Below are 17,257 nucleotides of genomic sequence, written 5' to 3'. Positions count from 1 at the left end.
CACACGGAGATTTCAGTTAAGCTGTGGTTAATTATTCTTGTAGTTCTGTTGTGGTGGCTCTTGTTTTTTATGTCAGAGGTTTTGTGTTCTTCTCACTTTTCCTTGCATTTTCATTGATGTGAATTCACTTAACTGGAATGGTCAGTTTTCACATTTGCAGATGATTTGGAAATCTCAGTGTTCAGTAGAAGCATCACAATATGCTCTATTGTCAGTGTGTTTGATTAATGTCTGGAATTTGTCAGGCTGCGTGGCCTCTCACTTACTTCCTCTCTGCTTTAACCTCAGCATGAACTATGTGGACGGAGGGCATTCATAGATACTCTGTCCTACATGGCAGTAGACCTGTCTATGTGTAAAGGCCTACACACATGTGCACACACACACACACACACACACACACACACACACACACACACACACACACACACACACACACACACACACACACACACACCTATTGTTGTTATGACCACCGAACTACAATAACTGTTCATAGCGACTATCCTGGAAGTAGTGAAACGCTGGCAGACAGCTCCAGCAGCCAACTGGGTTGAAAGGAAGGGAGCAGCGGTCATAACTTTGGACTCGGGTTGTATTTAAACAAACTTTATACTGTTAGGAGAACGTCCGTTGTGTTGGTTTGGCTATTTCTCTAAGTCACAGACTATAAGGGTCTGCCTGTTAGCTTGTCCTTTCTTCCTAGTGCTAGCTCCATTTGAACTTTGCCCCGACCCGACCTGCTCTTAGATCCTTACTCGTCCCATGAAGCTTTTTCTGATCTCTATTTATTTAGATTTTTGTTATAGGCTATGTCTTTGATCACAGATGTCATAAGAGTGCTTTCTTTCACAGAGAGTAAATTAAAGAGGAAGTTGTCCGACATGTTTGTGGGTAGGAACAGAATGAAAGGCTGCAAGCTTACAAGCCTACAGTCAAACACACTAGATAAATGCTTGTAAAAAAACACCAAATAACTTCACGAGGGATTAAAGTATGGTTAGATTTATAGCTATAGATTTTGTGAAGGCAGATAATTCTCTTGTGCCACCTCGTCTGTGTTGTCCTTCACAGACCTTGCTACACTGGCAGATATTTTTTCCAGCAGGCCTGGCCCATTGGACAGAGGCACAGGAAATAAGTATGGGCCGATGGCGAGCGCTTGTTATGCCAAAGAGCATGTCCATATCGATGCTTGTGGAATCCTGTCACCCATTGATCGGCCCTCTGCATTGCACATTTATACGTTTTAAGAGCACAGATATGTGTCTGCCAGTTGATTGATTACGAGCTATTTTCAGCGGCGGCAGGCTGGTTCCATTGCAATGCCTTGGATGTGTCAACGGCAAAATCAAACTCTTTTTCACACGCACATCTGAACTCCCAGGCCTCCTGCTCTTTTAAATGGTTGCTGTTGTGAGTGTTTTTCTGCAGTCCCACAGCAAATATGACACAATGTATGACATGCTTCATACACTAAGGTATTTCATACTATAGGATGATTGTTATTGGGTGTTAGATGCTGTTTTGGCTGGTATGGAGCTCTTCCTGTGTCGGAGTGCTGGGACAGAGGAGAGCTGCCCTGGATGGAGCAAGACTCTGAGAATGCAGAAATGTTGCTCTGAAAGACAGCTGAGCGATACAGCTGGTTTATCCTGCAGTGAGAATGAGGCCTGGGACAGAGATGGCGCTGATGCTATGTTAGGGACAGGAGGGTGCGCTATGAGGAAGTGGTATTTTATCCCCTATTTCTTGGAATAGCTTGAGTCAATGCATGCACATTGCATTGTGGTCATGGTACTTTACCAGAATGCTTTCAGTGTTTTGGCAGAGCTAACAGTGCTAACCTGAGGGGGAACCACAGGACGGCTGCTACCCTGCTACAAGGTTGTGGGCCGGGAATGAGCGCAGTGCATTAGCTAGCCACACAGTACTAACATGCACTAACATGCACTAACATGCACTAACATGCACTAACATGCACACACGGCCGGACCTGCTGTGTAAACAAAGCACAGAGAAGCTCAGATTACCACACACACAAGCCCAGGTAGACTTTACTCCTATACATCTTTACCTAGACAATAGTTTGTTGCTACTAGGAGTGCGGCTCACAAGTTGTACAGTATGATATTAGACCTGATAAAGACCTGTTGATGGAGTTCTGGTTGCTGGTCAAAGCTGGTGAGCAACTTGTCAGTAAAGGAATAGCTGGTCCATCTAGAGTGAGGCTGGACTGTTGTTGTTGCTAGCTTCAGGGCTAACCCCCTTCACTTTTATCAGCAGGTGGCTAGCAAGACACTGGAGCTTGGCTTGAGTCTGGAGGAGTTGAAGCATTAATCTACTGACAAATTAACTGAACACACAATAGCACCGCTAGCTAACAGCGATATGTATCAATGTTTTCGATCCTATTGTATCGAATTGAATTGATGGATTATTACTGATATATTACTGATTATTACTGATATATGGATCATTGTACCCCCCTCCTACTACTTTAATGTCTGAATATCAAATGAAGAACTTTAAATAAATAAAACAGTGAAACGGACTAAAACAACAAAGTGATTATCAAAATAGTAATTAATTAATCAACACATTTTTGCAGCTTTGTAAAAAACAACTCAACAACTATTATCTGATATACACACTTTTTTTATGTAATACATTGAACTAGTATTTCCCAAACTTTCCAAATCCTGACTGTGTTGTATTCAAGATTAGTAAAAGTAAAGTTTGTACATGTTAACATTTGATCTGATTTTTACTCTGCTTAATGAAACTCAGTGCATCGCAGTGTTTTCCAAATTACACTCGATTTGTCACACATTTTTCTTAATTCACAAGGAACATCACAAGTCGGGATGTTATGTTATGTAGTTGGTCGTGGTTGTCGGGGTACAGCTGTGACGGGACAGATCTCTGGGTCTCAGAGATGGGATTGTGTATCGACATGGCTGGGGCTGGGGCTGGGGCTAGGGTGTAGTGCTGGGGCTGGAGATGAGGCTGGGGCTGGAGATGAGGCTGGAGATGGGGCTGGGGTGTAGTGCTGGGGCTGGGGTGTAGTGCTGGGGTGTAGTGCTGGGGTGTTGTGCTGGGGCTGAGGCTGGAGCTGGGGTGTTGTGCTGGGGTGTAGTGCTGGGGCTGGGGTGTAGTGTAGTGCTGGGGCTGGAGATGAGGCTGGGGCTGGGGTGTAGTGTAGTGCTGGGGCTGGAGATGAGGCTGGGGCTGGGGTGTAGTGTAGTGCTGGGGCTGGAGATGAGGCTGGGGCTGAAGATGAGGCTGGGGCTGGGGTGTAGTGCTGGGGCTGGGGTGTGGGGCTGGGGTGTAGTGCTGGGGTGTTGTGCTGGGGCTGGGGTGTAGTGCTCGGGTGTTGTGCTGGGGTGTTGTGCTGGGGCTGAGGCTGGAGATGAGGCTGGAGCTGGGGCTGGAGCTGGGGTGTAGTGCTCGGGTGTAGTGCTGGGGCTGAGGCTGGAGATGAGGCTGGAGCTGGGGCTGGAGCTGGGGTGTAGTGCTGAGGCTGAGGCTGGAGCTGGGGTGGGGGTGTAGTGCTGGTCACGGGACTCTGTCACCAGCCTGGGGGCCACTGACACAGTCATCTGGGGCAGTAAAGTGCTAAGAATGGCCGGCATTGTCAGCCAGCCCCGGCCCCTGAAGGGCCTACAGAAACAGAGGGGCTACGCTTTGCAAACAGTGGATCTCCTCAATAAGGAGCCTCTTCTGTTCATGGAAGAGCCCGAGAGAGCGATATTTATACACCGGCTGCATGTCACTGCTGCTTTTTCCTGTCACCAATAAGTTGCTTCATTTCTTAATGTTTTAGTGGCTTTCATGTTACTCAGTATAACACCAGCAGAAGAGGCTGAATCTGACAGGGCTCTTGACTTGTTTCGGATTAGTTGTATTTTAAAAACATCACATGGATTTCTTTATGCTTGGATGTTTGTCTCACTGCAGTCAGAGCATCATTTGAGATTTTGTGATATGTATAGACCATGTCTAAACAATCACTGTCTTAAGGGTTACATCTGAATAATCCATACACGTTAACAACTAGAGAGAAGAGGAAGTAAATAGATGAATAGGATTTTTTCAGTAGTAGAAAGAAAGAATAAAAACAACAGAATTAGTTTGGTGTGTTTTATGCTTTGATCCTGTTATATAAATGATGGATGATGATGTATATCTATTTTTTGGTATCCTCATGTTTCTGTTTGTTCAGGGCTGAAGCCACTTCCAGTAAACACATCTTTTATAGATAGCCTCAAAGGTTTCAGTTCAATGTATTTCATCTCCCATATCTTTCTAGTAAATTGCTTTATTTTTTTTTTGAACGACTAAATCAAAACTCACATCATAACTATGACTACACCAAACGCTTAATACATAAATGCTTTCTTTATGTGAAGAATCATAAAGTGCCTTAATCCAGATTAACAAAAACCTTTGTGTCGCTTGCTAAAATCAGATGACCCTGCTGTCAGCTGACTGAGGAGGAATAATCAAAGAGGGTACTATGGAAGTGTGTGTGTGTGTGTGTGTGTGTGTGTGTGTGTGTGTGTGTGTGTGTGTGTGTGTGTGTGTGTGTGTGTGTGTGTGTGTGTGTGTGTGTGTGTGTGTGTGTGTGTGTGTGTGTGTGTGTGTGTGTGTGTGTGTGTGTGTGTGTGTGTGTGTGTGTGTGTGTGTGTGTGTGTCAGTGTGTGTGTGTCAGTGAGTGTGTGTGTCAGTGAGTGTGTCTCAGTGAGTGTGTCTCAGTGAGTGTGTGTTTGAATATATCAGTGTGTGTGTATCAGTGTGTGTGTGTGTGTGTATCTGTCTGTGTGTGTTTGAATATATCTGTGTGTGTGTATCAGTGTGTGTGTGTGTGTGTATCTGTCTGTGTGTGTTTGAATATATCTGTGTGTGTGTGTTTGAATATATCTGTGTGTGTGTGTTTGAATATATCAGTGTGTGTGTGTTTGTGTGCATGATTTCTGAGGAAAAAGAAGGAGTGGTTTTGAGCTGAACCGTAGAATCTGATCTACTGGAAGCTCAGTGGGACTCCATCTGCACAAACCACTGTCCTTAAGGTTGTTAGAGCCCCCTGTGGGACTCTTTCTCTCTCGCTCTCTCTCTCTCTCTCTTTCTCCCACTTTCCCTCATGCTCTCGCTCTCTCTCGGTCTATCTATCCAGTCCTCTTTTGAGGCCCGAAAGCGACAGCAGAGAGGATGTTGTAGAACACATGTTGTTCCCTATATGAAGCCTTTTCCACAGTGTGTGTCAACCCAACGTTTAACGTCTGAAAACTAGTAATATTAATGGTTCTTTTCTGTGGTTGAAGTACCTTGAATGTTGTTTGAAGTTTAAAGTTGTAGTTTTAAGAAAACTCTCAGTCTGCCTGGGCATTTGGAAACAGTTAAGAGAGCCTAAAGCTGCCCAGCATAGCATGCTACATGTCACAAGATTAGCTACACTGCCACTGTGTTTTTATTTTGTTTCTAGAGACCAGAGGCTGTGACAGACTGTATTTAGTTCGTCTATGAGTTGGATCACATTTGAAAGCGGGCATTGCTTTATTAAAACAACAAAACTATACACATTTTTAGAAAATATTCAAATAAATGACAAAAATGGCCTTGATTCCTGTGAACACGTTGAGTCACTTTCATCTCAGTTAACATATCAAATTAGCAAATGTATGTCATCTTTAGTTAGTTGGTTTTAATTGTTAGTTTTGTCTCTCTGAATGTTTGATATGAGCAGTGCTGCAGAGAGAAATGGGAGTTTATGTTCCACTTAAAGAAGGGGAATTGTATCTATAAATAGATTTTTATTTTTGGGTTAAAATGTGCGTCCATTTTAAAGGACAGACAGAGACACAGAGCGAGGCTTGTGAATGGCGGATATCTGCGAGTCTGTTACTGTGTGCTGACTACAGACACGCATACAGTACACACACACACACACACACACACACACACACACACACACACACACACACACACACACACACACATACCTTTCTCTCTCTCTCTCACACACACGCATATACACACCCTGCTGTTGACCAGGAGTGTAAAGGCACAGACTGCTGGAGGACAGCAGTGGCGCTGCAGGTTCCTTGCTCAGAGATTGTGGAATGGTCGTCCGTACACCCCTCCTCCTCCTCCTCCTCTTCCTCTCTCTCTCTCTCTCTCTCTCTCTTCACTGAGTTTCTCTCTCTCTCTCTCTCTTTCTCTCTCTCTCTCTCTCTCTCTCGCTCTTCACTGAGGCTCCCCCTCCTCTCTCTCCCCCCCTCTGTCGCTCCCTTTTCTCCCCCTCCCCTTCCACCCCCCTTAGAGCTTATGTAAACTAGCTGTGGAGCCAGGGCAAGCTGAGGCTATTTTTAGCAGCAGCACTGCAGAGCAGAAACTGGCGGAGGGTCACGTGTGCGCAGCCGAATCAAAGGGAGTATCCCGGCAATGCGCTGTAAACAAAGGGAAGGTCAGTAGCAGAAGGTGAGACACAAAACGCCTCTGTGTTGGTTTTGTGTGCGAGAGTGTGTGTGTGAGAGGAACTACTCACCGCCCGGCCATACCTTCTCTCCTCTTAATGCCCTGACATAAAACAAATCATTGCGATTGTATGAATGCACCCATACGCTTTCCTGCCCCCTCTGTCTCCCCCTACTACACACAAACACACAGCTCAACCATTTCTGCCACTGCTAGAGACAGCGAGGGTGGGGGTGAATTGATCAAAGCAGGGTTTGACACGCGAGGAGACATTTTGCTGTCTAATCATGACAGGGGCTCCCAGCTCCACACTCTCCCTGTTGCTGCTGAGCCGGCCTATCACAGTGAGCAGCAGCAGCAGCAGCAGACTTGGAGCCGTGCAAAATCCATCAAAAAGCACATGACCACGTGTGTTTAGCATTGGTATTAGCATGTTTTCTATCACATGGGGCCTTTCAAACCCCCAGCGCCTGCTCTGGGTTTGGCCTGTTTGTGTGCTGCTCTATTCCAGGTCGTGTATTCTGTTAAGCCTGGCTGGTTAGCATCGAGGCTAGCAGTTAGCCGTGTCCAGCCACACCCAGGAATAAGGTCTCCTTCCACCTCGACCACTAGTCAAACAAGACTCAACTTTCACCTTCTGTGGAATGTGGTCAGAGGGGGGCGCAGAGCTATTAATAGAAAGCTTTTATATTTCTCTGTCACAGCGGTTTGTTTGCCTAGACAGTTTGAGCAGTTGGCTGTTTCATCAGGCCTGGCTAAAGGAGGTAGCTCGGAAGCTAACTTAAGTAAACATTTGGCTCCAGCACAAGCCATGGTTGGGCGGGTTGGTTGGTTGATTCATTGTTGAAGGCATTCTTAACCTGAGATTCTGCAGCTTCTACATACTGAGCAGATAGATAAGATAAGGAGATAAGTGTCCTGACTCCTGACTTAACTATACATTATGTCAGGGCAACATCCGGTTCCTCTTCTTATGCCATAGTGGTTCTTCAGAGTAATACTGTACCCTAAAACAATATTTATTTAGAAATGTAATTCCAGTCCACACCTATTGTGTTTTTACAGCTGCTAGGTTAAACAAAGGCGTAATGTAGTTACATGTTGACTTGTGTTAACTGCTACGCTACATTTGTCCTCCAGTGTCTGCTGAGGCATAAACACCGGAAACTTTAGATTAAAAATGGATGAGTTCATTAACAGAGAAATGAATCTGCAAATATTTTGGTTGCAAATCCTTTTATTTGAGTTCTAAAGATGTTAGATATCTTTTTTTGGCTGGGTAGTAAAGCTTGTCATATATGTTGAGTGTTGCTTGACAAAAAGAGGACTTTAATGACCTTAGGTTTTAGGAAATTGAGTTAAGTATTTGTTTGTATTTTCTACATATTTTCCAGACAACTTAAGAAAGTAGTTATCCGATTGATCAAAAAGAAAACAATGGAAACTATTTGTATTTCTATAAATATACTTAATCTGACTAAGAGTGTATATTGTAACAATAAAATACACAAATCAGCAGCATACATGTTTTAACCCTGGGTATGTAAATACAAACAGCTCTCATGGTCTAAAATAACAGAGTTGTCGACTTTTAAGATGCTAAGTGTGTTTTCACTGGATTCCCTAGCATTTTCCAAACACACGAAACTCACACCAGCTGTATCTCTCGTCAACTTAGTGGCCATTTGTTGCCCAGTAAATTCAGAAAGTAGCAATTTTAAGTTAAAATAATCATTTGCAATTTAATCTGAATATGTTTGATATGTAATACATTATATCTAGCATATTTGACAGCTGTGTGAAAAGGTGGAATGTGGCTTGTACTGTATAAGTTACGGGGATAACATTTGACTTAAAAGCAAGTTGCCCAAAATGACTTGTGTGTGTCCTGTGACCTCACTGAACATGACAGCAGAAACTACCTTGGTCATTTGTTTGCCAGCAGCATCCCAGCAAGCATTGAAGCCGCTGTGATTTCCATTTTATTTTTTGGTGATTGAACCGAGGATGTGTTTCTTGTTACAAAGCTCTCTCTCACAACATCACCACAGTCCGCAGTTACCTCTTGGCCATAAAGAGTCATTTTACAGTGTGCATTACCGTAACCAGGCCCATCTCATGGGACTCCTATTGACTGCTCCGTAACTTGTAACATCCTTATCAATTATCCCCACGGTCCAGCTCTCAACTCTTATAACCTTGTGTGCGTCTAATTTATAATAACTGACACTGTCTGTCATGTTGTGACACACTTTGAGTCTCTTCACTAACTGTAATACAGACTACACACATTACATCTGATGTGACTTATTTTTGGTTGTGTGCGTGAGACGGTAGCACTCCAAAATAATCTTCCCGTCTTCATGAACCTACATTTGCTGTGCCCTCCCACTGAAGACACACACGCACACACACACACACACGCACACACGCACACACGCACACGCACAACATTTGCTGTGCCCTCCCACTGAAGACACACACACACACACACGCACACACACAACATTTGCTGTGCCCTCCCACTGAAGACACACACGCACACACGCACACTGCGCGCGCACACACACACACCCCTACACACACATATACAGTGTCACGCTAGCACAGAGCACAGTTCTGCTTTGTGTTGATGTATGGGAGAGTCTGGGAATGGAAGGATACAAGTGCGGCCTGGCTTAGGAAGAGACGGGGGGGATAGAAAGAGAACGAGAGAGAGGAGTGGTATGGACCGACTGGGGTTGCCATGGGAACCCAGCTGCTAAAAGCAGGCAGGGTCAGTGTGGAAGAGAGGCTGTGTGCAGCAGGAGCGAAGGGATGCCACCCGGAGGCCGCTTTGGGAACTACACAAACACACAGCTGACGGCAGAGAATGTGCAAAATCTTTTAGAAAAAGGAAATGACAGAAACACCCAGACCCTTATGTACACTATTTTATGAGGAGACAAAACCCAAATGAACAACATATAAAGTGGAGACATTTTGTTAATTTTGGTAAGCATCACAGTTGCTGATAAGACAACTTAAATACAAGAGAACACTAAAAACCTCCAGAATTAAAATAAATAAAAACGGCATTACAGTATGTGAGTTTGTGCTTCGCAGGATGAATAACAGAAACAAGAGTAAGGCACCTGCTTTGGATCCTTTTTGGATTTATAACGCACTTATAAATAAGCCTGTAGCGTGAATGTTGTTTCCTAAATGTCAATTAATATTATTAAATATTATGAGTATATAACTTTATTCTATTGCCTTTTTATTTTGTATTTTTGTCTCGTATGCTACTGATACTACATGTATTTTAAAAACAAGACATGTATTTCAATGTTAAAAATGTAATAAAACTATGTCCTGGCATGTATCAACAATGGAAGCAAGAAACTTTGAATACAAAAAAAGAACAGACAGTTGAAAAGGAAATGAACTCATACTTTGCATGGAGACTGTACTCTGTGGATTTGGTGAATTGATAATGGCAGCTCGGTTCAGGCTTATGCAATCAGCGCTGACACTGTAGACTCCCCTGTCTGATATTAGTCATTGGTTATTGACTTCTGATTAGGGGGAAAGAGGAAAAGCTCATTCTCACTGGGTCACCAGTTGACTTGGAAGCGGAACAACTAATTGAATTTGACATGGAGGCTGTGGTTGTTTACGGGCGAGAGAATTGAAACCTACTCGATATTGTTGATTAGACTATTTTTGTTTTTGTTTTCTATTTTTGGCTCAGACTAATTCAGTAGCTGACAGATAGTGTATCGATGTTGGGCCTCAACATTATTTAGAGATACCCATAAGTCAATTTCACTATGAGAACTGTAGCTGGGAGCTCCACAGGGATACGGTTACTGACATGATCTCTGTGTTCCCACTGCAGCGTGAGTTTAGGAGTCTTTATAAGCAGAGCTAATGGTCCACACACTGTAGACATTAAACAGAGATAAAAATGGCATTTCAATGTATTTCACATTTTTATACAACACCTTTCAAAACCGTGACTTGATGCGGCCCTGGAAGGCGAATTGGCGGCCTTGAGATTAAGCAGGCACTTTTGTTTACACAAGATTTGGTTTGACTTTCAGGAGTGTCTCCGTTCTTGCTCCTATATTTAGGAAGTACCCACTGAGCCGTTGATGGATTTGTCTAGTTTGAGATCTATCATCCAAACTGCACAGTGTTCCTGTTTGGATGGATCGAGTTGAACTCCAGGCTCAGATCTTTCCACCAGGTGACCAGGATCCTGCACAGCTCCACCTTTTAATTTCTCTGTGTGCCGAACCTGCACAATTTGAAGTCTACTAAGTATGTTTTTGGTGACAATAAAGCATTAAAGGGAAACGTTGAAATATAATATCATAGTGTATTAAGGCCGTTATAGGTCAAATATGTACCTGCTCTTCTTCCACGTTAGATCAGGAAGTATTCAAACCGGCCGACTTATTAAAACGACTGTGTGTTGAACTCTGCCAGGCTGCTAGCGGTAGCCGTGTTGCTAACGATACACGAACAAACAAAAGCAGTGTGTCCTCCTGTGTTGTCTGTAGGTCTAAGAGAAAACCGAAGTAGACGGCAGCACCAACAATGACACCACTTGGAAACACTAGGAGAAGCAAAATTGAAATGCGTTCCATCTCTGAGTTTGTTTCCCACTGAATATTACAAGCTTCTACTGACTCTATAGATAACAGTTGGGCTGACATATCATTTTAGGATTGCTCAAAGTCTGACAATTGATTTGTGGGTTGAAGATTTGGGTTGGTGATCTCATTTCAAAACACTTTATATCGTGTCCTGTTTTGAATATTGTGCAGTTATTGTTATCACGGTCATGTTAACACCTTTAAGAGATCAGTGGTGCCGTTTGCTGTATCATTTCCGTCAATGAACTTGAACTCAAGTTGGTTCTCTTTTCTTTTGTAATTCAGTATATGTCACGGATTGTCAGTTTATCGTTCTTCTTGTTCACAGCTGAATAAACAAAAACTGAGCTACAGTTATAACACAGCACCAGAAAATATGTAAAGGCCCTAAAAATGAGTTTACCAGCTAGAGTCAGTGAGGCTGTGCTGCCATGTTTTACACTGAGCTGTAAAGCGCTGTCACCAGTCCGTTGGAGACTAAAGTGAAAGTCCATTATGCTGGCCTGAGCGGCTCAAAATATGGAAACTATTGATCGGGTCCTCTGCACTGCTAATTAAAGATGCTCCACTATTTGTAAAAAGTCAACCCAATTATCAAATGAGCACATGAGGCTGGGAGCTGTTGGCTGGTGTGAAGGTTGCCGGGGACTTTTTTCCAGCGTTGTGACAACTTATCACCGTTTATTTGATTCAACTTTTGTACAAAAACTGGCTCTCTGTTTTTGCACACGTGTTGTCTTGATGCATACAGTTTGTTTTGAATGTTTAAATGATTTGGTTGCTATTTGGTTCGCTTCTTTCTGTTGTCTGCAGCTTCATTTGCATTTAGGCCTATTTGTTTATTTGTTTGTTGTGGCTTTAAAAAAGATACCTAAGCTTGCTCTGGTTTAGAAAGAAGCACCCGTGGAGCTGTGTGACCCATGTCCCCGAGCCCCGGTGTGAAGCGTTTTAATGCCCCCCGCCCCTCCACTACCACCATCTTCCCTCTTCCCCCCTTTTTCTGCTCAATGGACTGTCACATGTGACCCGAAACCACGTGGGATCTGAGGCCCGATGCCCCCCTCCCCGCATCAACTGTCCCTCAACATGTTGGTGTGTGAATGAGCTTCTGCCTGTCTCTGTGTTTTATGGAAAGATGGGGCCAACAACACGGAAAAGACCAGGCCAAGTCAAGTGATATTGTCCACAACAAAGACTATACATAGCAACACAGACTGGCCCGCAGGACGAGTACAGTGTGTTTTGGTTAAATACAGAGACAGCCCGGCCCCGCAGACAGAACGAGAGGCTCAGTTATAGACAAGATAGTGGTACAATTCTTATTTTATTCAACATGCCTATTAAGAACAAACTGTCACAGGCTGGATGTGCCGGATTAATGTGGTTTGATGGTTTAGATTTAAGTGGAAAAATGCAGGGCAACAAATTCATACCAAAAAGTAAACCATAATACATGTATTGTACGCATACTAGGAACAAAGTGGAAAAAAACTGGTGGCCTGTTGTCCCCTTGAATCCACAAATGTAACAAAGCGACCACATCACATAACGGTCCCAGCAGAGAATAGTTCTGGGAGGAAATAGAAGAAACCGACACAAGCCGCAGATTTCCCCGGACATGAGATCCAGCTCGTCTATTTGTAGCGCTGGACCAGAACAGCCTCCCAAAACGGCACCAAACCTTTTTTTGATCCAGCGTTATCTGGACGTCTGCTCGGTAATCGATGTTATCTTTTTCTGTTTCCCCCACCCCCCCTCGATCCTTGTTTTATTTTTCCCTTACTGTGTAGAAGCTCTATATTTGGCTCTTCAGTGCTCTGCCAATAGTACTTCTGTCACATGGCAGTCACAAAGCGCTCTGTAATTATAACCTTGCTAGGTTTCTGCATGATGACTGACTAAAAATACTCCCACATTGTTGCAGTGGGTAAAAAGCTGGATTTCTTGAGGTTTTTGCATTTGTTTTTGTGTGTGTGAAACGGTGTCTGCTCAGGGGAGACGAGTGTTTGTGATACTCTGCTGTGTGTGTGTGTGTGTGTGTGTGTGTGTGTGTGTGTGTGTATTTTTAGATGTGTGTGTCTTGTGCAGTTCAATGGGTTGGCTGGTTTGGTTCGCCTTGGTTCCAGGGAAGCACTGATTGAAAAATAGATTATTGTGTAACTTGTTAAATGTTGATCTCAACCCGACATGATGCTAACGTCGGTACTGATCAGGGCTACAGATGTGTGTTCTTATCTGTGTTTCATGATCATGTGTATGCTTCTCTTTGTTTTCTTTTAAATGATGAGAATAAAGAAGAAATTCTACATTGTGTCAACAGAGGTCAAAAACCCGAGACTTATATAAAGGACACAAAAGAAAGCAATTTCCTGGATATTAGCAAATTGCGTGGACATTTGTGTTTATAGTGTAAAATATTTTCTAGATCTAAAATGTTAATATTTAGCAGATTAATGAAAAATAATTCAATGTTTGTTTCAGTCAGGTCTAACATGCATTTTGAACCTTATGCAACTTTGAATGAGCTATTACTGCTGTTCCCTTTTATAGTGAGTAGAAACCGTGCTAACCTGTAGGTGTGGGGAAGCCCAGAAGAAGTTTCCCGGTTAATCTAGTTGATAAAAGTCATAATCTTAACCTCTTCAGGCGATGATTCACATGATGTCCGTTGTCCTCGAGTCATAAAGTTATTTTAAGATACATAATTGAAGTTATTTAGAACAACTGTCCGAAGGTCAATTAGTTTAAGACGAGGTGTGGAGGATTGTTTTTTCATACGATAAGACCTCTGTTCAGCCTGGAGAGATGACTCGGCATACCTCGTCTGGTTAATAAGTACAAACTCTAGTGTGCACTAAAATAATATAGAAGCACTTTAACCTGTGGTAACATGTGGCATGCATTTGTCATTTTGGCGACATTGTAAAAGCTAATTTAAGAAGCCAATCAAAAGAATCCTAGTGCATGATGGAAATGTATTTGAAAGGTGTGCTGATACAGTAGATACAGCTTCTTTGTGTTAGACAGACTAGTTCTCTTTCAGAAATAGCCTCACTTCTGCTTTTTTAGCGGACTGTGAGGCAGAAATGAAGTCGGTGTGATGAAAACATTGTTGTCAGAGCACATGAGCGCTGTCTCTGTTATCTAATGCTTCATAATGGAGCATTCATTCCCGGCTTATTTAATTCTACATGAGTCTATTAAATGTGCTTCTTTTAGGGGTGAATTTGAAAATGAACCACACATGTGAATCAAGTGTTAATTGATTAAGTGTAAGTCTTCAGTTTTACTTAAATGCCTTTTTTTTAAAATTATATATATTTACTCAATTCTTTGTTTTAAGTCAAGATGTTGTTGACTTAAAGTCTGGGCATTTAACATTATCCTAGTCAAAGAGAATTCGAACTATTCTCAATGAAAAGTGGAAACGTGGTCTTTTTTATATTTCCAGTGGTATCGTCACCGTCACCGTTTAAAGACGTCTGCGCTGCCTCGTAGTCCTCTTGTCTTAGTCGTGAGAAAAGGTTGTTGACGAGCGTATGCAGTGATAGATTGTGTTAATGGATCGAACGCTGATTGCTTGTAGCCGTGTCCTATGACATCCTGAAGCTGCAGAGGGCTTTGGTGAAAAATGAAGGATGATCCTCGGCTTTATCTTTTCCTTAATTTGTATCATTCTCTCCATTGTTTATTGATATTAAATAGTATCGCTGTCATAATGATGGCTGTGGCCTGGACTACTGATTAGTGATGAAGGCTTCTGGGTAATTAGTTGTCAGGTTTTTGCTTATTTTATTTTCTGATCAATTCAGCGTTTGGTTTATTCAAAATAACACATTTTATATAATTGAAGACTTACAGATTCAGCTAATTCTCAAAAAAGCCAAACATTTGTTTTAAGTGGTTGCCGATTTATTTTGGACTAGTAATCAATTTATCAGCACGTGTTTGAAGTTCAGTTGATAAACTACAGAGAGAGCAAGAGAGACGTTTAGTCCATCACTTTTAAGGTCCTTTAGGGGAGTAACACTTTTACATTTCATGCTCACAAACATATTTATACCAAAGTATTTTCAAGTGCATTTTGCTTTGGAAAATATACATATACATTTGTGTAGATTAAAAGCTTTGTTTTATGTATCGCGCTGTGTAGGTAGGTAGGTAGGTAGGTAGGTAGGTAGGTATGTAGGTAGGTAGGTAGGTAGGTAGGTAGGTAGGTAGGTGCAAGTTGGGAAATTATTTTGTCAAAGCATAATTTTGTCAATCTATAAAAATTATAACCTTACTAAAAATAGAATAAAATACAAACATAAAAAAATGTAATAACAATATATACATATTCTCAATAAAAAAGAGCATATATTTAGAGTAGTATCTAAACACTATAAAATATTGAAAATGAATTAGAATACTATCTAATATACCAATCTACTAAACATATAAACATAGTGTACTATATACATTAAAAAAAAATGGTGTACAGTCGCTTGAAACTAAAAGCAATGTATATCCTGTCTGGTGCTTTTTCGCACAGCAGTGCAGTAATGGAACTTTTTTTTTAGTCAATATTAATAGCACTTCCGCCTTGAAACGGAAGTTGGATCAGAAAAGAAGGCCACGTTGAAGCACCCTAGTTAAGGTGAAGAATAAGGTGAATAAATGGTTGTTTTTGATGATGCGATGCAGATGATCCAGGGGCTGAGTGACCCTGTGTCCCCGGCCCAATGTCCTGAGCCTCTGCTGTGCACATGCTCTCAGTAGTGAAGCAAGCTGTCTAACCTCCACAATAACCGCCTTATGTAATCACTCTGGCTAGAGACAGACCAAAATAGCCCAGACTGAGCAGCCCTGCCCTCTTGTGGCGAGCGGCCGCCTCAACACCGGCTGCAGAGAGTATCTGAGAGAGGAGGCAGACATGGCGGCCGCCTTGTGCAGCTTCCTGTGTATCTCACTTGAGCGAATGAATAACTGACGCAGCACAACGGGTTTCATGAATGATGTGAAAGTTGTGACGTGTGATCAGAAGTGAAGATTGTTGGTAAAGAGACCAGATTGTGGTGAAAGTTGTCTCTGGGGTTTCTCTGTGAGATGAGCTCTGGATCTCTGTTTATTCTTTAGAAATCAGTAAATATGGAGATTCATCTGATAGATTTCCTGGTTTGCTTTGAATTGTTTTATTTATTTAAATCTTTCTCGTGTTCCTGCAGACTTATTAATAACCCTGTGTTGTTTGTTTCTTCGCAGTTTCCTGGACAGAATTGACTCTGTAAGACAGAACGACTACACACCAACGGACCAGGTCAGTCCCGTCACTGTGCACAGTCTAAAGTTTGGAAAGCCCCTCCAAAAGCTTGTCTGAAATGTTACTGAACTCGATACGTCTTCTCTTCCAGGACCTGCTACGCTGCCGAGTGTTAACTTCAGGGATTTTCGAGACGAGGTTCCAAGTAGACAAAGTGAACTTTCAGTAAGTGCTGCTCAGCTTTCACTCAGACACACGTAAAGGTAAAGACGGTGCTTTCTTTGTCTGGTCTATTCTTTAATTAATGGTTTATTCAAGCAACTAGGAATATATATTATATACGCAGACTAAATTGACAAAATTCATACATTTGTAACCAAGTATGTGCCCACATTTTTTTTTTTTTATCTTAACATACTTACTATTTCCATCGTAAAATCCCAAATACTCAAATGCCACAGCAACACGCGGGGTCAACCAAAACTTGACGTCGATTTTTTTACCAAAGCATAAATCTGCTTCCTTTTTGCGTGACTTTCGTTCCTATATTCACGGTTAAGATCAACGTTTTTTCCCCCCAGCTATAAAAGCAGCCGATAGAAGTTAAAGTCAATGTTTTGTAACAGTTTCTGACGATGTCGGATGAGATGACCCATTTCTGCCGCCGCAGAGACAACAGACTTTGAATCGAGCCTTTGTTTCAAATAATATCATCCTGAAGGGTGGATGTAAAAGCTCAGGGACACAACCTCCATTAAAATGGGACGGATTTCTATTTGGGCTCGTACATTCAATCCCCACAAACCTCAAAACAAAACAATTATTTGGAATTCTTACTGTTGCAGCAAAAAAAAGTAAGAACTAGAAAATGGCTCAAAGCGGACATCCCTTCTCT

General features: G+C 42.3%; 1 protein-coding gene across 2 annotated transcripts in view; it reads left to right on the top strand.

Annotated features, from left to right (window-relative positions):
• LOC307019016 (guanine nucleotide-binding protein G(olf) subunit alpha) overlaps window positions 1-17,257 on the top strand; it is a 47,235-nt gene that overhangs the window by 23,205 nt on the left and 6,773 nt on the right. For both annotated transcript variants that reach the window (XM_079649617.1, XM_079649618.1), the window contains exons 6-7: window positions 16,365-16,419; window positions 16,514-16,587. In XM_079649617.1, the coding sequence (XP_079505743.1) occupies window positions 16,365-16,419; window positions 16,514-16,587 (129 nt within the window). The remainder of the gene's footprint in view (window positions 1-16,364; window positions 16,420-16,513; window positions 16,588-17,257) is intronic.

Source organism: Notothenia rossii, assembly GCF_949606895.1.
Source record: "Notothenia rossii genome assembly, chromosome: 9".
Classification (NCBI taxonomy): Eukaryota; Metazoa; Chordata; class Actinopteri; order Perciformes; family Nototheniidae; genus Notothenia; species Notothenia rossii.
The sequence above is the reverse complement of the archived record's forward strand: the minus strand, read 5'-3'. Positions and strand labels throughout refer to the sequence as shown.